The 24,229-nt window shown below is 46.1% G+C and overlaps 2 protein-coding genes across 26 annotated transcripts in view; both read left to right on the top strand.

Annotated features, from left to right (window-relative positions):
* Positions 1–518: 518 nt before the first annotated feature.
* On the top strand, positions 519–4,667 carry CG12910 (uncharacterized protein). 3 transcript variants are annotated; one of them, NM_001273928.1, is made up of 4 exons: positions 519–693; positions 2,562–2,724; positions 3,198–3,504; positions 3,608–4,667. In NM_001273928.1, the coding sequence occupies exons 1-4, from the start codon at positions 592–594 to the stop codon at positions 4,428–4,430; spliced, it is 1,395 nt and encodes a 464-aa protein (NP_001260857.1). In that variant the 5' UTR covers positions 519–591; the 3' UTR covers positions 4,431–4,667. The 3 variants fall into 3 exon arrangements, with proteins under 3 accessions (NP_001260857.1, NP_001260858.1, NP_610569.1); NM_001273929.1 differs by lacking the exon at positions 519–693 and adding an exon at positions 1,533–2,489; NM_136725.5 differs by lacking the exon at positions 519–693 and adding an exon at positions 2,318–2,489.
* CAP overlaps positions 4,478–24,229 on the top strand; it is a 38,009-nt gene continuing 18,257 nt past the window's right edge. For 5 of the 23 annotated variants that reach the window (NM_001144164.2, NM_001144168.2, NM_206073.3 and 2 more), the window contains exon 1: positions 7,346–7,542. Coding sequence is in view for 17 of the 23 variants with exons in the window: in NM_001382042.1 (NP_001369074.1) it covers positions 14,803–20,593; positions 22,536–22,742 (5,998 nt within the window). In the remaining 6 variants the exon portion in view is untranslated. Of the gene's footprint in view, positions 4,579–4,723; positions 4,825–4,883; positions 4,964–7,345; positions 7,543–11,126; positions 12,267–14,197; positions 20,594–20,871; positions 21,337–22,535; positions 22,743–23,327; positions 23,734–24,229 lie in introns of those variants that run through there. The other 18 variants (NM_001273931.1, NM_001259312.2, NM_136727.4 and 15 more) reach the window with 12 other exon arrangements.

Here is a 24,229-nt window from a genome sequence, read left to right on the forward strand (position 1 = left end):
TGCGGGCTGGGAATGAGCCAAAGGTGCAGCTGCGCGGAACGAGGATCCTTTCAAAATGCAAACAGCGATTTTTTAGTACTTGTATTCAATAATTGGTTATGATTACTTACACTATTAAACTAAACTACACCATTAAAATTCAAGAACAAACCTTACTCAGTATATTTCTAGATGAGTAATTATAATTCCTGTAAATTGTCCATTAGTAAAGACTGAAAAGAAAGAACCAAACATCGTAGATTTTGTTTTATTTGCCACCTTAATCAACTGAAAGTTCTTTAGTCCCATCTCTTTTATCCAGAAATATGCTCGGTAAAAGAGAAGCCACCGGCGGATTCTCAGTGAAACTCTCCAATAATTATAGGAGAGTGTATGTTCTGGCTCTCTAACTGTAAAACACACACTGTATGCACACAGGTGCGTATCAATTCCGATGATAGCACATCTTATCAATGGAACCGAGCTGATAAAAGCGGGAACCCATCGGACTGGCAAACAAACACGCACTCATCCTCAGTTCAGTTCAGTTCCACAACGTTTGGAATATAGTTCGTTTCTTTTAGTTGACCGATTTTCCGGCAATTCGGGAAAATGCGCATACCTGCCTTCTGGCATCGTCCAAGGGTGACGCATTTCGCCTTTCTGATCTTCCTCGTATATGTTTTTCTTCTCTTCAGCTTCAAATTCCTTCAAGTGAGTGTGACAAATTAGCTGCATTCTATTAGCTACAAATTGGCTATGTCAAAAACACATCCGGACCCCCTTAGAGTACTTAATGGTTTGAATAATTAATATTTCGCCTTCAGTAGATCGACTTTGAAGAATACCTAAACAAATTCGTTGTTTTTATTCGAATATGTTGTGAAAGTAGGTGAACAGTGCGGCAAGTGCTTTGGTTTATGGCTTAAGATATGCATGAAACGTTTACAAACCTAAAACACAACCAACAAAAGATTCGCGCTAAGAGATACTTTAAATTCCATTACACTGCAGAATTTAAAGAATGTTTGGTTATCAAATTGTTTTTGAATCACGAGATCTTACTAGTTGGACCCACTGTGCCGGATTTATTTTTAAAGAAGCATCAAGTGGTCAACGCCTCCGTTCACTTTCGATTCCCCCGCCCAAGACGAATGTATGAAAAGCGGCAATTATACATAAACATGTGTCCGAATAAAAGGAAGGCGCTTTCTGTGTGCTGGCATGCTGCTATGTATAATTGATATATTTTCATTCTCAATAATAAAAGTGGAGGATGTTGGCCGTATTAACTTAAAAATAGCACGGAATAGCGACGCTGACTCACTCGGAGCGGCAGACATGGACATGGACACTCCAATCGTGAGACAAGCGTACAATTTATTAAGTCCCCCACCAGCAACCAACCACCAGCACCACCCACCACCCACTTTTGGGGGTCTGGAGTACTTTTACAAGGCCCTCGAAGCTCTGCCGTCCCGCTGCTACTGCGCAGCAGCTGCGCTGCCGGCGGGTGCCGCCATTTGATGACAGCGTTTGTGGACTGAGGCGCCAGTTTGATGCGAGGCGTGCGTTGATTAACTTGTTGCATTCGCGTCCTGGAGAAAAGCGGAAAAGCGGAGAGCGCTTTCCCCACCCACATCGTTAGTGCACGGCAAAAAATAATCCATAGGAACTATATAGCTCGGCAGAAAAATGGCTTAGAACTGTGATAACAACATTAGTTCATGTCACCATTGGAAATCTATAATATTGATAACTAAAATCAGCTCTTTATAACTGCCTATAACTTGCAACTTTCTTCTTTTAAAATAGCCTTTGACCATTTGGCACATCAGTTGTGATACAGACTAAGATATCTTTTTATATGAAAACCATTTCAAAGTGGACTTTTGGGGATTAAGACCATATAATTTATCGCTCTGCCAGGCCGAGTGCTCTTCTTTCTGCCAGTGTGTGTGAGCCATAATTATCTGCGTATTGTGGGGCGCCAAGTGAACTTGTTGGCTGGGTCGGTCAGTGGTTGGTGCCAAGGTGGCGTGCGGGTGTGGTGGTGGCCAAAGAACGCCGAGGACGGGCGGCAGTCGATGGTGATGACACTGGAGGGACGGCCGCACAGAGTGGCAGCAACAACCACACACGGGCTATCGCTAATCGATGGCCGGCCATCAAGAGCGCTAAGCAAATAAGCAACAGGAGCCGCTTGGGGTTGACTGCAGACAGAAAGCCGGGGCCCCAAGTCCGAGAATCAGAAGACCCGAGACCCAAGACGTCGGCTGCTCAGTCGACGGTAACGACAAGCCACGCGCCGCGCAGCTAGCAAATAAATAAACAGTTTTAGTTGCCGTCGGCGATTCCTGAGGAGCGGAGTCCCTGCCGCACAGTTTGTTCCCGCTCGAGACATGCTGGCCGCCCCGGAGAACCGCTTCCAGCATGTGTACTTCGCGCTATCCGCCCTGGTGGCTAGCGCCATGCTCGTCCTGGTCTACATATCCATGCGCTCGAGCCTTGTGAGTGCAGCGGAATGCCCTTTGTCCTTGCAACGATCCAGTGACTTATGCCCTGAACTCTTTTTCTTGCAGAACGAGCGGCTGCGCGAGGATCTGGCCAAGGCGCAGCGACAGATGATCTTCGAGAGGCCGAATCCACACTGGGACTACAGCAACAGTTGGCGCCGGATAGGGAACAGCACGCTCAGGCATGAGATATACTCGGCGTATTTCGATGCCAGGACGGATATCGTAGGTGAGATTGTCCGAAGGATAGAACATATACAGAGCTGCACCTAGGATTGTTATACCTCTTCAATATATTTACATTTTGAAGTCTTAAATCCTGTAATTTTGGTCAGTTCTGTTATACTTCATAGAACAAATTAAATTTATATATGCTCATGAGCGCCTGCCCATCCATTCCATTCTACACAAAGTATAAATACATAATAAACAACAAAGAAATGTTGGCCTTTTATATTTGATTATATATATTTTGTACGCATTACTTTTATACTGCTATAAAAACGATCTGCCAATTTAAATGACATAAATATGAAAATCTTTAAATATAGATTCGTAGATACAACACTTTCCAAAAGCTATAAGTAAACATTTCATTTGGTTAGCTATGACTTCATAACGGTCCCATTAGGACTGAAGAACAATTATCATATCAATCAATTTTAAATAACTTTAAATTATTATTCTTTTCTATTCCAACAGGTAATGTCCGCATGGATGACGAGCAGATGACAATTGGTTCGCTGCGCATTTTCGCCATTCTGCCGGAGCGTCTGCGCGACTCGTCGATAAACTGCATCGTGCGCTTCTCGGACTTCTCCAGCCAGGAGATCAAGGCCGAGGAGGCGGGCGCCATGCACGATGTGCACAACAACACCTTTGCGGCGTGGAGCATCATGTGTCCGCTGCACGCCTCCCGCCGCTCTCCCTTGCGCCTTCCCCAGGCAGTGGCCTTGGCCTACGCGTCCAATCGACTCAGTCACCTTAGTCCTACCTTTATTCAGATCAGGTGAGTCATCTATCCACCCAACCAAGATGATCTTAAATAATCATATTATCTAATATTAGACTGCAAGTCGCTCTTTAACCTCGTTCTTAATGCATTTCCACAGTTATCCCCGCAACATGACCAACATGTTTGGCCGATCTCGACCCACGATCTCCGTGTGTGTGGGTCCCCTCCACGAGAACTACTCGAATGTGCTGCGGCTGGTGGAGTTCGTGGAGATGTACCGCCTGCAGGGTGCAACCCACTTCTACTTCTACTACGTAGAGGCCAGCGAGGAGGTGCTTCGCGTGCTGGAGCACTACCAACGGATTGGCCTGGCCGATGTCTTCGAATGGAATGTCCAAGCGCATATGCAGGATGTCCACTACGCCGGAATCGTGGCGCAGTTCAACGACTGTGTGTACCGTGCCAATGTGGTGGACAACTTTCGATACGCGGCAGTGGTGGACCTGGACGAGGTGGTGATGCCGCTGAAGCACAACACCTTGGCGGACTACCTGCGCCAGTGCGACGAGGGCCGCACCGCGGGCTTCGTCTTCCGCAACGTATTCTTCCACCGGCGAGACAGTAACGACACCTTCAACGCCCCCAGCCACGTTCTCAACAGACTGCTCTACACCCAGTCGAAGGTGCGGCGAACGCTGGAGGTGCTGCCCGCCTACATACGAAGCAAGGTGGTGGTGAATGCCAGGGCCATTGTGGAGATGGGCAACCATCAGGTGTACCGCGCCGCACCCGGATACGCCGATCATGTGGTACATCCCACGGTGGGCCTACTGTTCCACTACCGCGACAAGTGCATCAATTGCAAGATGGTGCTGATCGTTGACTATACGGCCCGGAGATTTGGCTCACTGCTCTTCGATCGAGTGGACAACACGTGCCTGGAGGTTTTTCTAAATCGCGGCATCTGCGATCTGGTGTAGCCCGATCTTCGAGAGACGCCCCCTAAAAAATACCACAGATCTCTCGGGTCAGTTGTGTTCGTGGCCTCAGAACGTCGACATGCTGAAGTTCTGCTCGCTGCGAAGGAGCAAGGAGCCAGCGATTGTGGCTCCCAAAGTGGCCAAGAGTGTACGACAAATTAGAATAAGTCCTAGCCGTTCCCATATAAGTGTTATACCGTAATAAAATGTGCTTTAAGTGATTTGTGATGTAATCCGAAGTGTTTGGTTTCCATTTCTCCACATCCACGACCCACCCCTACCCTACCCATTAGTCATCGCTGCGCCTGAAGGATGTCCCGCTGAATGACGCCCAACTGCTCCAAGTGCTCCATGCCCAGCGGGAGCGAGGACCTCTGATTTTGGCCCTGAGCAGGTGAGCAGCTCGGAAGGTCTTCTTCGTGTCGGTGGAAACTCCCCCTTTTTCATTTTTAGTGCGAAAAATTCAGTGCAAACTTGCCGGAAGTGCGGAACCCCCTACGAAAACCGTCAGGTGGTCGAAAACGGAACAACAGGTGAGCTACAGGTGGTGGGTGCTTGCTACTACAACGAGTCCAGTAGTTAACCGCATCCTGCTTGCCCTTACTAAAACCGTGTAATATACTTTAGTGGAATCAAGTAAATATTATGGGCTTGAGCCATAAGCGACTTAATTGGTTTCGGAAAAGCATAGCTTCGTACTCTTCCATGCCACAGAACTTCCTCCCCTAATTGCTGATACCATACAAATCGGGACAAACATTCAAATTCCATTTCATGACAAGTATTCTCTGGGGGATTTTTATCGCAGCCTAAAAATCTCTGACCAAAATAGAGGTTCTACATTTTTTAGGGCGCCCCGGGGAGTGACGAATCACCCTTTTTGGGACTGAATCACAATGGAGTTCTTTTGAGATAATCTTAATCGGTATGATTTGATCAGAAACAAGCATTCTAATGCATTTTGTTTCGAGACATAAGTTGTAAGGATTGCACAATGTAAAAGTAATTGAATAATTCACATTTTCTAGTTTGCACGTGAAAATTTTGTACAATCATATTTACCGCCTTTACAAGTAATTCCAAAATGAATAATCGAAACATTTTAGTTGCAAATGCCTAAACGGCTACAATAGTTGCTAATTACTTTACCTAAAAGAAAAGTCAATTGCTGCTATTCATAAAACATGCTACTGCATAAACGAAAACAAGATCATAAACTGTTTAGTGGGGAAAGCAGCAGAACTGAATAGTTCAGTCCCTCGCAAATGGTATTGGAAATATAATAACTAACAGTCCACGCCGGGCCATTTCAGAGCGAACCGCTTTCAAGGAAATCCCCCTAAAACGCTCCCCACTCCACGCCCCCCTCCAACATTTCAACCCTCCTGACAGCGCCTCTGGCCATCTGGAGCTCGACGACGCGAGCGACACGTCGATGACAATGACGCTGGCATTATGTGTTTACGGCGGAGTATGACAGGCGGGGAAAGGGGGGCTGAAACGGGGGGATAGTTCCCGGGAATATGGGAATATTGGGGGTGGGACAAACCCGGCATTACAGGAGGGTGCGCAACGAGTGGTCACTGCCTAAGCCGGCAAAAACTTTTAAACCGAATATAAAAGTTCACAAAGTACTAGGGGCGAAGCAGTAGTTAATCAAAGTAGAACATTTTAAACAAAATAATCAATTCTGTAATATATATGATGGATTTAAATTTTAATCGTATAGTATAGGATCAAACTAAGGTTCTCATTCTAAACCATTCGAGTTTTGAAATAATGTTCATAATAATAATGTTCTTGTAATCCTTGCTAATTAATGTAGAACTCCATATTCAAAATATTTTTCATTAAGTCTAATAATCGTTGTTTCCGCTTCTAAGAACTTCCTTGGGCTCCCATGACCATTTCCTTCCACAGCCACCCGCTATGTCGTCATCGTCATTCATCGACTGTCTCCACTTCGGACATATAGACATATGTCTGTGCCTGTCGACCAGTGCCTACACCACACTGTAGTGTGAGTAATATAGCCCCATACACAGCTAGTCCCAGTTCCGATTCCAGTGGTAGGCCCAGCCTCTACTGCTGCCCTAAGCCAGATGCGCACATGCTGCGGCACAATGCACTGACAATGATTGGATTCTTTTGTTCTGTTTGCTGGCCAGGCCTCCCGGTCCCCTGTCCCCACGCAAGCTGACCCCCCGACCCTCGCTGTGCATTTGTGTTTGAATTTATGCATACAAATTTGAAAAATATCGGATCTGTGGTTCGTGCCCGCCGAACGCAGAACGCAAATCGGGGGAGAACGACGACAAAGTCACCGAGAATATGGGAGGAGTGGGTGTACCGAACTTGTGATTCCCTGGAGTGTAGTAATTGAGAGATAAGGCAAGAAGAATAAAGCATATAATTGTTCTTTTCACTTAAATGTATTTCTTGTGTTTATTGTCATTATTTGACATCGCTATCCTTCAGTGGATTTACCACGATATACCTTTCACCCACATTATAAATAAAACTAACTATTTCGACCACTTCCCATGCTGATGTTCTCGTCGAACAGACCCCTTGGACCTTCGATTGCTGGGTATCGCCATGGCAAAACATCAACAAGTCACGGCTCTAAGCCGGCTACAACTACAACAACAACTAGCAGTGCAAACAGCGACCATTCCTCACCCACCACTCGACGCCGACGTCGACGCCAGCAGAGGCACAGGCAGAAACGGCGACTGCGGCAGAGGCAGGGACAGCAACAAGTCACTAATCAACAGGCGACTTTTGCTCTCTGCTCTGCTGCTGCGGCGCTGCTTTTCGTCTGCTTTTGCTGTGCTGAGCGCTGCTGTCTGTCGTGCTTTTTGCGTTCGGTGTGTTGGTGTTATACGATACGATACCGTATTCCCTCAGCGATTTAGTTACTACAGAAGTTTTGCCAAGTCAAGTTGTCGCGAGCGAAATCTATATATTTGGCTAGCTTTTTACGGGCGATCAGTCAAGTTCAGTGGCAAAAACGATATACCGTAAACCTTTCCAACGGGCGCGTTAAGTGTACTCGCAAACGGACTACCGTTGGTGCTAAAAGAACGCCATAAAATTCAGGCCAAGCAAAGTGAGTTACCCGAATTACTACCCGTATTCCTAAGCCTCAGCATTCAAGCCAGCCGTTCAGAGCTTGAGTTTGGCGCCCTTTTTTCGGGCCAATGGGCCAAGTCGATATTGACCAAGATTCGGCAGTTGAAAAGTGTCATACCTCTCGGCTTAGTAACGTATTCTAATCAATCGTATAGTATTTGATTATCGGTTCCCATTTTAAATTCAGCTGATAGGCAAATGCAGACCGAATTCGGGTTAATCATGGCCTGTGCGTCTGGTGATAATGATACCCCAAAAACGGCATTGCTGGTCTAAATGCGAGTATATCGCCGTTTATGGATCTACCTGTGCATACATACGTTTGTGTTTTAATTTGATTTAAATTATACAGTGCAACCCTTCTCCACCGTTGGTCATAGTTCAATTAAGTCACTAATGACCGGATGTTAGAGCTGTGCTTTTTGTACCCGTGCTTTTCGAGTGCTGTGCTGCATGCAAATGAAGCCGGCAGTGTGTCCCGGAATTTGGGTTTGATTTAATAGTGAAATTATATTTTCGAAAATTAAACTCATAATTTCACCCCACTGGGTCAGCCCGAGTTGAATAACTAATTCAATTGGCAACCGGCACTCCCCGAGCTCGTTCCCGATTAATTATAATTCCACATTCGGCATTCTTCTATCGCTGAACCGAAAGAAAGCCAAGGCAAATAGCGAACACTGTCTATGTACTATTATTTATTCTGCTTTTGTTTACCCCTCGACGACATACAGTTTTTTTTGATAAGCCCCAGCTGGCGAAAAGTCAAAATTTTTGTTATTACCCTATGTGTGCTTTTTTTCTGCGTTTTGGCTTGGCAAATAAAACACACAAACAAAAAGTTATTGTCAATTGCTGGCAGCGATAAAAAGACACTAAAAGAGCGAGAGGTAATGAGTCTGGCTGTGCCAGAAAATATGTTTAAAAAATATTATTTGCCCTGGCGAAGAATACCCTTACGCTACGCTAGGCTATTAAAAAGTTTAAATAGCTTTACCACCACTTTACACCGAAATTATGTGCCCCATAAACTCGTAAATGCCTTCTTGAGCAGTTTTCCCTGTGAGTATACGAACTGAAATCAATATGTATTACCTAGAACCTCTTCAAGTGACAAGCTCTTTGTTTACTACAATCGATTATAGGCGAAAGGCGACCTAGTTTAAATCCTCGCCTAAATTTTTAACCAGCAGCTGTTCTTTGTCCCAAGACTGACACTTGTGATTTGTACCCAATTTAACGAAACGAAATTATCAACAAATTATCATCGGCGGTGACTCAATCAAGTGTGGTCATTGGCCCGGGGAACACTCCTCAATCAATTGTCGGCCCTATGAGCCAGCTCTCTAACCACCGATATTTTTGGGCGGCAGTATTGCGGTTTCTGGTTACCTGGGGGAAGTTATTTGCTAGGGTCTCACCTCGCTGGCTACTCAATTTGCTTGCCGGGCATCAATATTAATGGCATTTGTCACATTAATTAGGCATGAAGCAAAAATGAGTGATTGCGATCGATAAGAAGGCTCTTTGCTTGTTGGGAACCGGCTTCGAATTGCGCTTTGAATGGCTATAAATTAATTTAAATAATATTTCCGGCTTCTCTATAAACAAAAGAATCTTGTATCCGCGTACACAGTTTAGGTTCAGTACAGCTTAGTTCTATTGCTGTTCCTGTTCTCTTTAATTGAAATTTTGTTGCATACTTTTAGGTGAATATACAAATTGATTTATTTAGAAAATTGATAAGAACTGTTTTTCTAATCTTAAGTGAATAATTATGAATATTTTTAAATATTTGGAAAATTACTCAGCAAACAAATTACAATACAATAGGCAAATGACTTGTGTCCTGTGACAAATGCTCCAAAAATTATTATAAAGGAAAAAAAACTGTGCCTGTAATCCAAAAAGCTTATGAATATTATTCTTTCTTTTGAAATTTCATAATATAACTTAGTAATGTATAATCTGCGAACGATTTTGTTAAGTAGGTTGCATATGTGGGGCTCATCTTAAAATACGTGCTAGAAACACAAAGCTACTAAAAGCCGCCTCTGCTTCCATTTCTGGCCAATTTAGTCTAATGTTTTTCCCCAAAAAGCTCGACTTAGTGCGGCGTGCTAATGGCGTCAGATTTACCATTCTGGTAGAGCGCCCCCGCAGTTCGACCCCCACCGAACCTTTCCAAAATCGTTGACCACTGTGTGTCGCTGGCCATTATTCCATTATGATAATTTTAGCAGCCTGTTTGTGGCTATCTATAAAGTCGTTTTGCCGCCGCTCAGCTGACGCAGCCGACCGACTGGCTTTTTGGCCATAAGTTGCTGTGCAAATGGCAAACAAAACTGAGTTTCAGTATTGAAATGTGATTCAGCATCTGAAAAAGAGCAGCGCACAAACGGAATTTTTAACAATGCAATTAACGTGATTTTGTTATTTCGCTAAGAAATGACTTCAGAATTTCGTTTTGCATGCGGTTCGGTTATATAATTCGTTTCGTTGCTCCTCGGTTCAAGCTCCCAAATAAATCATAAAACAAATGCTCGAATAATATTTTGATAAAAATTGTTGATTTTGCTGTGCAAAATTTCATTCTTATCTGACTTTGATTTGTGTCGACTTATGTTGTACGATAAGTTAACATCGTGCCAAAACAAAGGCAAATCGTTGATTACAGCGAAGATTAACTCGTAAATTTCCGAAAATAAGTTGTTACATACTAGTGAAAAACAGTGATAAAATACTCACAAATGGTAAAAAAATGGTGGATTTGGTAAAATCAATTATATCAGCATTTTTAAGACAACGCTGTGCCACGTAAAAAAGTATGCAAACGTTTTAAAATTTTTATCCCATGTTAGTTGCGAAATGGTTTTTTTATTCGAATATAAATTGAGAAATGGAGTGCTTTAAGAAAATCATGGCACACTTTGCTCGAGTGTTCTGTTTACACAACTTTGAAATTCCAAATATTTATTTAAAATAGTTGTGCTAAAAAAAAAATCAAGCACAGCAAGCCAATAAAGATGCGTAAACAAATGTAAAATTAAAAGAACTTGCCGGAAACCCAAAATAAACATAGAACCCTCGTGTACTATACGATTAACATTTAACATTTGAGCATTGCTTTAAAATTTGCATAACCTCTAGTGAGGTTGGCAAGCAGTAAACCCGCTTAACCCCAACTTTGCCATCTAATCAAGTTTATATTTTGCCTGTGATTTCATGGCAATCGCACGAAATAGCACTCCCCTAATTGTACCACAAGTCAAGAGCACCGACTTCTCGGCTGTTTATTCCAGAAATCCAGAAAAGCTGCTTCCAGCTGTCAGCAGATTGGCGCAGTGCCAAAACATTTCTAATGTCCGATACCAAGCTCGCAGCAAATTAGTAGCTGTCGGAAGCCGATTTGCAATCGATTCCAGTGCGAGGGAGAGGGCTGGCTCGAGAGCGAGACGGCCGCCAATCAGCGAAAAGTTGAAGGCTTCGTCAGATACTTATCTGCTACCTAGATGTGTCGTGTTTCCAGGTGTTACGGTGAGCTTTTGGAGCTTCGGCTTCAGTTGGGCACTAGAACTTCGACTTTGACGTTGTGTCGATCGAGCGAGAGAGCCATTTAATTGTAGCTATCGGAAATTACACTGCACTACAAACTCGGTTCCGGAAGTGTAGTGATTCTTACCTCAGTTGTGGTTTTCGACTAGCCCATTGACTTCGCCCTTTGAAAATAGACTCCCTGTGTTTGTGTGTGCTTTTTGTTTGGCTTGCCGTCTCAACTTCTCGGCCTCTGTGTGTGTAACTTCGGCTAGGGAAAGTCGGCGGGGGGAAATGTGGCCGGGAAAACCTGCGAAAACTGACGCAATAGGTCGAAGCTGCTGGTGTAGTAGCAGTGCTACCAGTGTTATTGGCGTAAACGTTGGCAATTACGCGACAACTTTGGCACTTGGATGCGACGCGGCACTGAGATCATTATTCGGTTTTAGAATGTGCCGGCGAGATAACAGAATGGGGCCCACTGTGCGCCGGAGACAGTGGGTCGGCGGACTTCTGGCGGCGGTCTCTTTTTATGCACTTGCAGTTTAGTTGGCTCACGTACGCGGCCTTTGATGCAACGCCTTTTCGCCGATGCCGACGATTTGCAATTAATTGGGAATTAAATTGTAAGGACGTGACGTCAGAGCGGGTTCGATGTTCTTGTGGGGCGATTCATAAACTCATTTACTAAGCACATTGTTTGTGTTAATACGCTACGTGTGCGTGTGTGCGTGTGTATCTGTGTGTTTGTTGTGTAAAAGGCAAACAAACAATAAGTAGGAGGAGAGCGGAAAACAGACATGTGCTCAGCTCGTTATGGGAGAACAAAACGCTCGGCGCTGCCCAAATAAATAAGCAAAGCGTAAACATGACAGCACCGAGACTCTCAAAAATCTATGCTAATTAGCAGCAATAACAACAAAGAAAGAAGAGTGTATCTATGTAGCCGAGAGAATGTATCTCGAACCCATACCCATACGCAAATACCCCCAACATCATAAGTGCAAAGCCAACAAATCGGCAGGCAGCCAAACACTCGGAATACAAATAATCACAAAATGTGAATGTTCAGTGAATGGGAAGTGTGGCTAAAAGCAAACATTCGAAAGATCACAGTAAACGGAAAAGTTGGAGAGAAAATCTTTGAAAGTCACTCCAAGTCATAATGTAATTATACCAATTCAAAATAAATAATTAGATTAGTTGAAAACACTAGAAATCACTTGCTTTGAAACTTTACGACAAAGATAGAGATCGCTTCAACTCTATGCTCTAGATATCCCTTAAATTTATATCTCAATCCGCTTTATTGTTTTATCTAAGGGAAGATAAAAACTCTGTAAAGAAATTCCCAAGCGAGAAATGAATCACAGATCTTCTGCCAAGCGCATTTGTCGAATCAAATCTTCATGAAAGGCTTCTTTTGATGACCCCTCTATCCATCTTTAGATATCACAGTTCAATCTTTAGTAATTTCCCAAGAAGTTATCTTGCTAGCTGCATTTGATTCCACAAAAACCACTTTCATTGAAAGCAAAACTTTTCGCACACAACTCACGTTCTTTATCAAAAATGCAAAATTTATCAGCGATAGCCCAGAAAAGATAACTAAAATGTGTGCTGTTCTACAGCAAATTGGGCGAGGCGTAGAAATCAATTTCAAATTTGTTGATATTACGGGGCAAGAAAACTGAAAATAGAAGCCGCTACAATGGATCCACAGATATAGATAGCGGCTACTTGGATGTTCGTCGTACGTCAGTGATTCAGGCAACTTGGTGGGGCCCAAACGAAATCCAAACGGAAACCGAAACCAATTGAGAATACACATTAAGTGAGTGGGTTTCTGAGGAGGGGAAAGCGATCGTTTAGTATTCCCTAATTGGTATACCCGTGTCTGTCACACTGTGCAGAAATTGCATAATGCCCGGGCCAAAACCACCACATCACGTGTCTGGTTCGTCTGGCACCTGACAGACCCGCGAAGATACTTCAGTTCGGATTGGTTCTGGTCGGAGGAAGTTAATGGAGATGATGGGGCTGTGGGCCAGACAGAACAAGAGAAATTGAAAGCCATTAAGTACCTTTAAAAATAAAAGCGGAATACTACTAACCGCATGGCCCACTGGGATGATACATGGGAGAGCTATACATACATATATGCGCGTGGATATATGTTGCTTCAATTATTCAAGAGTACACCGAAAACAGAGACTTGTGACCACAAAAAGCAAAGAAATTACGCACGAAAAATATCTTTAAAATGCCATAAGTTGTATATAGATACACAGCCAGCGCAGACTCATCAGATACACAAGCACACACATCGGCCAGAAGATACATATAAGCAAACTCGAACTGTGGCAAACTATTTCCGTATTGAGTTCTCTTCTTAATGCCCTGCATTGAGCCATTTTGGGTATATTGCACGAAAGTTTTTTAGATCAACCACTTAAAAAATTAAACAATTTAAGTGGTTGGAAAACGGTTTATCTGATTTCATTTGACCTCTAAATTCTTTATTTTCTCTTAATGTCTTACATCTTTCATTCCTGAGCATTTATCAACCGAAATTCAAGACAAAAATGTGTTTGTGACATTTAAAAAAATTTATTTTCGAAAGCATATATTCGTTAGCTTAAATTCCACAAACAAATTATGTACGTGTTCCAAAAACATTTTCTAATATTTATGAATGTGCCGAATATATTTTCGAGCCGTGCGTTTCTTTTCTGCTCATCTCGGATTTTATGAGTTTGTTTGGCTTGTGAAAATTGCATTGACCTAGAAGTCATATTGTTGTTTTTTTTTTCGGTCTCTTTGGTATTTTGATGTCTTTGGAATACCCTGCATTCTGATTCTGATTCTGTTTTGGTTTTGCACATTTCTCTCCCGCTCTCCCGTACGACTTTCTGTTTTCTACGTACATGTATGTATTGTGAACATGAGCATCGTTATGAATTCCCCGATTTTCCTTTTTGTGTGTATATTTTCAAATACTTGCCACTGTGCATCCGAATCGGGCTGTCTGTAAAAATGTGTGTGAGTGGGAGACTGGGGAGCTAGCTCCCGGCTGAGATCGTGGAAAGCCCACGGCCCATTCCTTGTCCGTCGGTCGCCAGCGCCACGAGGAACGGGAAGCGCGATCTTAAAAAATATTTAAAAAACTTTTCACCCCGTGTCCCCGTTGCTCAAATCGAACATACCCCCAAAACGAGAGCGAAAGTTTAGTATTCAAAACGCAATTTAATTTGGCGAAAAAATATCGAGGCAATCGGAGACAAAGGCGCGATCTCGGCGGCGAAAAATAAACCTAAAAACATAACGATTTCGGACGCGTGCCAGGCGGTGGGCGGTGGGCGGGGCGGCGTAGACGCCGGCAGCGGCAGCGACGTCGCTGTTTTATTTTTTTATTTTCTTTTTTTTTTCGATTTTGCCGGCTGTCGTCGCGAGCAGAATGCCGCCGGCTCTCGGTTCTGGTTCTCAGTTCAGTTCTGTTTGAGTTTCTGGCGACGAGTGACACACACAGAGGGAACTAGAAATAAACGACACCGAAAAACGAAACAACACTTAGTTGTACTGTAGATTCTGGCTGATTAAGAAACACGAAACACGAAGTACTCACTTACACACAAAAACACATATATATCTCACACACAAGGAAAACTGCATTAGTTCAGATCGAGCGAAAGTGCCGTAGACGATGCCCAATAACCGCAATCGTAATCGCAATCGCAATCGCAACAAACGCAATCGAAACCAAAATCAAAATCAGAATCCGAGCCAAAACCAAAACGAAAACCATCAGCAGCAGGCAGAAGGGGCGGAGGATCGGGAGGAGCAGCAGGATTTCCAAACTCAGATCGCAGTAGCGCAATCTTCTTCCTTCGTAGATGATAATGGAAATTCTGGCAGCGTTTCAAATGGGCCAACGGAAAACAGCGAAGAGGTGACGAACACTCTTGAGAAAACCGAAAAAAAAGAAGAAATATTCGAGCAACCAGCAACAGTCATCCAAAAAGAAGCAGATTCAGACGCAGAAATGGGTGCCAAAAACTCAAAACATCGCAAGGAAAAGTCCGATAAGCAGGCGTCTAATGGAAAATCTGAAGAGCAGGTGCGTCCACCTCCCACCATTATAAGAAGGCCACCCGGTAGCCCCCGGCAAGCCAAGGTCATAGTTCATCGAATTGTGAGGGAAGAGGACACGGCCAATGGCAAAGCTCAATCTCCAGAGCCACCCAAAGCCGTGGAATCTAAGGAGCAGCACATGGAGGTCGAGGATTCAAAGAAGGAGAAACCTGAAGCTCAGCAGGAGATTGAAACTAAGGAAGAACGGGAAAATGAACCGAGTCCAAAGGAACTTCCTGAATCTAGTCATCTTTCGGAGGACGCACAGCAGAAACATGTCGAAGTTGAAGAGAATCAACAAGTTTATGATGAAGTGGACTACTCAAAGGATGAGACCACTGACAATAATCCACAGCAAGAGCAACACGATTCAAAGGAACCGGAGCAATATGTGTTGCAACTCGAAAAGGCAATGGAATTTGTGGAAAATGCACATCAGCAACACGTTGCTGCCGTGCAAAGTTATCAAAAACAGAGAGACACTGAGCAAAATGCACAGCAGCAGGAGCAAAATGAAGCACAGCACCTACAGGAATCAACTAAAGCGCATCAGCAAAATATTGCAGTTCCACAAATCCTTGTAGATCCGAAGAAGAGAGAAGAGGGCCTCGCACAGCAACTGCATCATGATGTGAAAGAGGAACCCATTTTGAATAACGCCCAACAGCAAAATGATGACACTGCACCGAAATCCCCAAAGGAAGTAACAATAAAAGTTCAGTTTCAAACAGAAGATCCTTATTCCCAGCAGCCTCCTCCACAGAAGCCCACCTCCAAGGTGATTATCCACCAGATACACGTGGAAACCACCGACGAAGAGCAAAATGCCAAGCCCACTTTCGAGGAGGTTAGCAGCACTACCGGTTCTCTGGCCGGAACCCTATCTCCACCACCTCGTTATTTGGTGGAGTCGCCGAAGAACGTGTCAAGTGGCCAGTTTTCGAACTTCTCGCGCAATGTGCAAATCCAGGAAATGGAACTGAACAGCGACTTCAGCTCCGGGGAATTCAATTCCCTGCAGTCGCCGCTGGTATGCGAAGTAGACTCGGAATCAGAGGGATCGGTAGTCTTGGGACCGGAGCGATCGCCGTCGGATCAGCAGGTGCCGTCCAGCAGCCGAGTAGAGCAGCATGAGCAGGTGCGCCAGAAACGTGCCCAGTATCGGAACGCTTTGGAATCGCACTTCATGCCGCAGTTGCTCAATCCCCGCTATCTGGACAGCATCCTGGAGGAGAATGAATGGAGAAACTCCACCGCCTCCTCTGGCGGAAGCGATCAGACGGGGATCCGCACTCCCAAGCTAAACGAGACCTTTCCCAGGAGTCAGTTGGACTTTAGTCGCAGACACAAGCGTAGGGAGGAGGCACCGTCGCCTCTTAAGCTCGAAACCAAGCTGCTGGAGGAGTCAACCGATCTGGAGAGCTGCACCCGACTGCAGAGCGCCCTGTCTCCACAGTCTGAAGATGCGGAGCTAGTTTACCTAAGCTCCTCGGCCTCCAGCAGCGTCTCTGACCTCATGGAACTAGAACTAGAGCAGGCTGCCGCCTTGGCGGAGAGAGCCCTCGTAGACTTGGATACGGATGCCAGTCGGTTGATTGCTCGGCCGGATGATGAGATGAGCAGCACTAGTACCACTACTGCAGACAGGAGCGAGACGGAAGCGGAAACGGAAACGGAGACGGAGAGAGAGGGCGAGCAGAGTCGCGAGAGCACACCTGTTAACGCCAACCCGACGCTCGCCAGTTCGCAGTCTTCGCTGCTGAGCGCCGCAACGCCGACGCCGACGCCGACGCCCACTCCCGCCGATCGAGAACAATTAGCAAAAGATACAAATGTATCTGGTGGATCGACTGTTAGTTTCGGGGCAGCATCGCCGCTAGCGGCCACGCGCGAGGAGTTCGTTCGCAATATGGACAAAGTGCGCGAGTTGATCGAGATGACGCGGCGCGAACAGGAGCAAGGTGAACTACCGCGATCGCCGTCGCCGCCGCCCGTTCCCCCACCTCCCGCTTCCGTGCCACCCTACAGTCCCGAGTCTTCCTCGTTCCACCTAGCTTCCTTGCAGCTGAAGCGGCAGGAGTCGAACGACTCCCACTGCTCTGACAGCACCACCCACAGCCAATGCACGGCCATCAACCTGGCCAGTCCCCCACCGCCACCCACTGCTCAGCCACCTACACCGCCACTCAGACAAAAGCCTGCACCACCACCCGTACCGCAACCCGTATCACCACCCGCACCACCCACTCCCCAATCAGAGCCAGAGCTTTCAGTTGCAGATTCGGTTGCGAATGCAAATGCGGATGTAGATGCAGATGCCGACACTGATACGGAAGCAATAAAGAAGCTGCGCCTGCTGTGCACCGAGCAGTTGGCTTCCATGCCCTATGGCGAACAGGTGCTCGAGGAGTTAGCCAGTGTGGCCCAGAATATAAGCGACCAATCCCAGAACAAGATGCCCTATCCCATGCCCCAATTGCCGCACATCAAGGAGCTGCAGTTAAACGCCAATGAGAGCAAGTCCTCCTCCGCCTGGCTGGGTCTGCCGACCCAGTCCGATCCCAAGCTATTGGTCTGCCTGTCGCCCGGACAGAGAGATTTGGTAAATAACCAAACCCAACCGGATGACCTGCTCGATGCTCACCAGAAGTTCGTGGAGCGTCGGGGATACCATGAGTTGTCCAAGGCCCAGGTTCTCGAGCAAGACCACCAGCAGCAGCAGAGTGAGATGCTCAAGACGGCGGCCATGATGCGCGAGTTGCGCAAGAGCCTCTCGCCCCCAGCGCCTCCTGTCCCTCCGCCGCCGGTACCGGTGAAGAGCGCCGAAACGGCGGCCAAGGCGACCGCTCACGAAAACGCCAAGAGAGATGACGCAAGCGAACAAAAGCAGAAGATCGCAGCATGCGAATCGTCATCGCTTGAAAATAAACCAAGGCGAGCAGCTGATCTTGGTGCTCAGCAGTCGGCAGAGCAACGCCAGAGCAGCAGCACCACCACCTCCAGCCATAAAGCGACCACAGAGACCATGTCCAGTGACACCGCCAAGTTTCCCACGCTGGACAGCATGGAGAGTGAGTTGGCCAGGATGTTCCCCCAGCACAAGGGCGACATTTTCGAGGAGCAGCGCAAGCGCTTCTCCAACATTGAGTTCCCCAGCCACCAGCCCGTCAGTCAAACTAAGCGGTACTCCAATATCGAGACGAGCAGTTACGAGTCCAAGAAGCGAATGGAAAATGGTCAGGTAGTCTACGATGTGAGCACTTCAAGTCACGAGAAGAAGGAACAGGGTGATCCACCCAAGGACCAGCCCGTACCACCCGTTCCCCCGCCGCCAATTATGTCAGCAACGAAATTAAACGGTAACACTTTCATTGATGGAGACGTGGCGCCCAAAAATAGCCAGCCGTCGCGAGAGAGCGGTAGCGGCAGCGGCAACGGTACGTATGAGGAATTTCGGCAGCGTGCCAAGGCCGCCGCGGATGCTTTTGGAGAGCAGCGGGAGCAGCAAAACGGGCTGGATCAAGACCGCGTGTTCAAGGACTTCGATAGGCTATCGCAGCAGATGCACGCCGAGCTGCAAAGCACTCGGGAAAAGCGGGAGAAGTCCGCTTCCATGTACGATCTCAGTGGCTTCACCCGACCCGCGAGTGGTCATCCGAGACTAGATGAGCTGCAGCAGAGAAGACATGCCCACATGCAGGAGTTGGAGAGGGAAATAGAGCGGTCGGCAAAGTCGCGACAGGAGCGAATGTCCTCGGTACCGCGACAAATGGAGGCCACACCACCGCGAACTCATGAGATTCCCATTGAGCTGGAGCCACGTTCCCGACGCGCCGAGTCTCTGTGCAATCTGAATGAGCCACCACCACGTCCGCATACCACCGTGGGTCACTATAACCATCCGGTGGTGCAGGACGATTGGTCTAGGTATGCCAACGATTTGGGATACTCGGAGAATATAGCACGACCCTTTGCCAGGGAGGTGGAGATTTGCTATCAGCGACAGAATCAGAGAACACCACATTGCATTAGGGCTCCCCGCCTCTCCGCCAGCACTAATGATCTGAGCAGCTCTAGTCAATATAGCTACGATACCTTCAATGCTTACGGCGGCAGAAGGACCCATGCCCCCATGCTGAACCAGGCGCAACAGCAACAGCGTCCTCATTACGGCAGTTGTTACTCCATGATCGAGAGGGATCCCAACCCCAGGTACATAAGTACCACCTCGCGAAGGGGCGTGAGTCCAGCACCACCACCAGTTGCAACTCCGCAACAGCAACAGGTGCCACCACCTGCCTATGATCGCCAGCAAAGGAGATCCTCGTTGCCGAGGGAACTGCATGAACAGCAGCTGAAGTACATACTATCCAAGGAGGAGGAGCTCAAGTTTGAAGTGGAGCGATTGCAGCAGGAGCGCCGTCGTCTAATGGAGGAAATGCAGAGGGCTCCGGTCTTGCCTGCTCCTCAGAGGAGGGAGAGCTACAGGCCCGCCGCCAAGCTGCCCACTCTGAGCGAGGATGAGGTATTCCGGCAGCAAATGGCCGAGGAGTGGATGAACAAGGTGGCTGAGCGGGAAGAGCGTCGTCAGCACAAGATCATACGCATATCGAAGATCGAGGATGAGCACGATCACTCCGCCGTAGACAAGGCGACCATAAGCGATGAATTCTTGGATCGGGTGAAGGAACGCCGTCACAAGTTGTCCATGCCGGCGGACAGCGATTGGGAAAGTGGGGCGGAATCACAACCCCAGCCAGCCGCCCAATCCCAGCCCGAATCGGATGTAGAGGCGCCACCAGTACGCATACTGGAGGGCCAGGCGGAGGCCAATCTCCGCCAGCTGCCACGGCACCTGCGGGAGTTCGCCAAGTTCTCTACCAGCGAACAGTTGCCGGATGGCGCCCAAATGGAGCGTCACGAGGAACAGGAGCGCAGGGAGGAGGCTACCGACAATGCGCACAGCAGTGCCACCAAGAAGACGAGCATCGTGAAGACGTACAAGGTTTCCAGGCTACCGCCTTCCGTCCAGGGTGAGTTTCCCGGCCAATTTTCCGGGGGAAATCGCGGCCGACTCTATCGCGAACGCTCGCAAACGGCGCGGCTCGTGAGTCATAACATCCCCCTGGAACTAACCAGTAACCACAGCTCATCGCCTGACTCCGACTTCAATCCCGGTTGTGGTTCGTCCCCAGCACCAGGTTCCTCCACCCAATCCTCTATCCCATCCCTCGTACAATCTCCTACACCAGCACCACCGCCACCCATTGAACCATTGAATCCCTCATCCAGCACCGCTGGCGGCATCTTGGGCACGGCTTTGTTGCTGGGCTTATCCCTGCTGACCGCCTGGAACAAGTTCAGTTAGTTCATCTTCCCCACACACTCACAAGTTGATCCACACATTTAAATCAAACTTGATCTTAAAAGGTATCGACATGAAGTCACTCACAAGGCTATACCAAAATTCCATCTGTTAATATCAAGTTGAAAGTAATCCTTGTCTGGTTTTTGGCCATCTCGCTCATAAACTCATATACCGTAGCTACTTGGTGTTGTGCTATCTCTCTCTTTTGTATATCTCTATCTCTCTCTTCTGATTGTTCATTGTGCGCGAATTGCTCCTACTTCCTCCACACAGACGAGGCCACAGATTCCGAATCCAGGAGCACGACAATCCACCAGATAAATCGCTCCAGCGATCCCCAGCCGGGAAAAATCGGTGCCAGTTTGAACGAGTTTTTCGCAGGCTCGCCCTTCCGAGCGAAAATCTACGAAGAGTTCGACAAGTACTGGCGAAACTTCGAGCACTCCGCCTCGAACACCTTCTAGGGCCATCCTGAACCACAAACCGAATGCTTTGACCCCTAACCCTTGACCCGGCCCCTTTCCAGCCCCCTTCCCCAGCAGCTGCATGCAGCATCCCACCTCTCAGCTCATGTTATATAATCAAATATAAACAAGTTACAGTTTTGTCCAAATTGCGTTTGTGAAACTTTGTTAAATGTTGAAAACATTGAAAATAATTCTAATACCATAGCAATAAAACGAAACCGAAAATTATATTTAGTGTTGTTTAATGTTTAATAAACGAAATTATATGATTAACCACAAATTGTTTACTTAATTTGAGTATTTTCGTTGCATTCATTCGATATTCGTTGTATATATTCCGCATGCAATTCCTTTTAGTTGTGTGATGTGTCCCGAAAGAGAGAGACGATGTGCTTGAAAAAAAAAAACAACTAATCCATATTTGTTTGTAGTGTACAGATATTTGCGGACGATGTGGTTGAGAAATATCAGACATGCGTAAACAAAATGTTTGGGAAATATATGCCAGATCTGTAAACGATCGACTCATCGTTTTGGGAAACATTTCGAATTTGAAAATACCAAACAAGCTGTTAATCAAGAACTAAAATGCTTTATCTCAATATTTATTCAGCTTATTCTCTTCATTTACATACATATTTTCATAACCTTTTCAATTAGGTTCAGACTTAATAAGTTCTTTTTAATTTCAACTGTCTGATATTTCCGCAAATAGCCACATAAAATAATGTAATATAAATGTCTAATCTTAAGCTTAAGTCTATATAATAAATCATTTTTGCTTTGTAATCCGCAAACATTCGCTTAAGACCGGAAGCTCAAATGCCCGCGGGCTAAAACCGGCTTATCCCTTTAGCGGCTTTGCAAGACCACCCATTCCACCCCTCGTGATGACTTATCTGTCCCTCAAGAATTGCAATCAAGCTCAAGAAACGAGAACAAAGTAAGGAAAGAAAAGCGAAATTGCGATTAAGCGGAAATTTTAAATTAATTCCATTCAATTGCATGGACACGAAGTGCAGTCCGACAGACGATCCGTTTGTTTAAAAGAGAATTACGGAATCGGGGGCAATTGGGCGTCTACACAGAGAAAATTACGTATAGTATATATACATACAATTTAGAAGCTCTTTATCGGGATAAATTCATATAAAAGTGGTTATATTCTAAACTAGTTCCATTCTATAGTTATTCCGCTTTTATCCAAGATATGATCATCCATATAGAAATATTTTATTCCTGTGACTTACAATTTTTATTGAATATTTGCTACAATTTCTTTACTTATATTGCATTTAAAAATGACTAGTTCTTTGATAAATTATTGACAATCTAACCAAGCACAAAGATAGGTTGCCATTTTTTTTTCTCTGTGTACAAGCTAATGTGCATGCTGAAATTGGAACGGGGACGGGGGCGATGATCGGACTCCGCTAGATGGCGAAGATCTAACCGAATGCTATCGTTCAGACAGAGCCATCGCATCCGAGGAGGCGAACTCAGCGGCAACGGGAATGGGTGTCCGGCTGCGACCACGCCCACCCAAGCAGACGCGCTTCCTCCTTAACGCGCAGCAGCTGCAGCAGCAGAGGCAGCGGCGCAGCTGGTCGGAAAGTGATCTTCTCAAGGAGATCGACAGCGAACTGCAGCTGGCCAAGGGCTTCCTCTACGCGAATGGTGTGTCAGAAAACCCCAGAACGCCTCTCCTTCCCACCACCCCCTGGCTACGATCCACGCACCCCGCCACCCCGCCTCTGTGTCTAATTGTTTAACCCCTTCACGATATCTGTGCAATTATGTTAAGTTTATTTTTAGCCAAAAACACTTTAAATTTCGCTGCGCTGCCTGAAAGTAGGCAACGAATTTTGGTCGGTTTTTGTTTCAGCACATTGCGTATACGACGTGAAGGCTTCTCCTTGGTCACTTGCCACACTCGCCTACACACTTACACACACCGCTATATATTTATCTTTATCTGCACTGCGTTCATAATTTATGACCCACTTGAGTTGAAGATCTCTCGCATTCACTGCCCAGAAGATCGCTCTTCTTGGCCTCCTCTCCTGCCACTGTCTCTGTTTACGAAAGCATAAAAAAATAGTTGTTTATACTGGGCGAAACGGAAAGAAATACGAATTTTTCATCTGAGAACGAGAACGTTCAACAAATTTGTTGTCTTGCGCTCGCACACAAATTGAGATTTTTGGGCTGGGGATCTGGCTAACGAAAGTCCAAGCAACCTGCCCGAAAATTCAACCGTTTCGTAGTCGTCGTCGTGTTAAAGTCGTGTGAGCAACGCGAAGGCGCGTCAGAAAACAGAAAATAGAAAATATAGAAAAGTCCGAAGTCGGAAATTGAAATTCAAAAAAGAAGTCGCTTCTATATTTCCACAGCACAAATGGGGCAGGGTTAGTTGAGTGTTTCGTGTTTTCGAATTTGTTTGTGTGCCGCGCAAACGTTTTGCCACTTCCTCAGTATCGAAAATTATCAAAAAGATACCAAGATGCACGAGCTGCACACGAAGTGAAGTGCTTGAAGTGAAAGAGTATCCCGATCTAAATCGCCGTTCTGGCCATTTGCAATTTGATTTTTGCAGAGCACACACAAAGCACGACGGGCACCGCGATGTTTGCACCCAAATTCAAGGCGCGCGCGCCACCAGGCTCAGGTAAATTGTATCTGGCGGATGCGTTCGCATCCCGCAGATGCATCCACGACAAGTGTGACAAATGGCCAACATGACGTTTTCAGTGGGTTGTCTTTGATGATTCGCTGGCGAAGCTGACGAAGAGTTGAGTTGAGTTGAGTGGCTCTTTCGTCGCGATTTCCCAGTTTCCCCGTCAACTTTCCACCTTTCGACTTATTCATTTCCAAATTTATTGCTCGTATTTATAGATCATTTTTTGTGTTCGCTCGTTCATTTCTGTTCTTTTTCTCAGTTGGGCTGAACTTGATTTTGCCTTTGGCAGTTGCGATTGTTTATTTTAAATATTTCACATTAGTTCATGTTAATTGTGCACACACCAAAAATTTCCACATGATTTAGGGAAACATTTTGGAAAATCCAAACTGGAACGAGGTGCGCCATTACTAAATATACGGCATGACGTACAATCCGAGGGAGAAAATGTTGTATATTTATTACAATATTTGCAATGCTCCCA

The sequence above is a fragment of the Drosophila melanogaster genome, chromosome 2R, assembly GCF_000001215.4.
Source record: "Drosophila melanogaster chromosome 2R".
In the NCBI taxonomy this organism is placed as follows: domain Eukaryota; kingdom Metazoa; phylum Arthropoda; class Insecta; order Diptera; family Drosophilidae; genus Drosophila; species Drosophila melanogaster.

Excerpts from the sequence above, each read along its gene's own strand:
- CG12910 (NM_001273929.1), top strand. The coding sequence starts at position 2,382 with ATGCTGGCCGCCCCGGAGAACCGCTTCCAGCATGTGTACTTCGCGCTA. Across the intron at positions 2,490-2,561 it reads TATCCATGCGCTCGAGCCTT|AACGAGCGGCTGCGCGAGGA; the intron begins GTGAGTGCAGCG and ends TTTTTCTTGCAG. Across the intron at positions 3,505-3,607 it reads CCTACCTTTATTCAGATCAG|TTATCCCCGCAACATGACCA; the intron begins GTGAGTCATCTA and ends GCATTTCCACAG.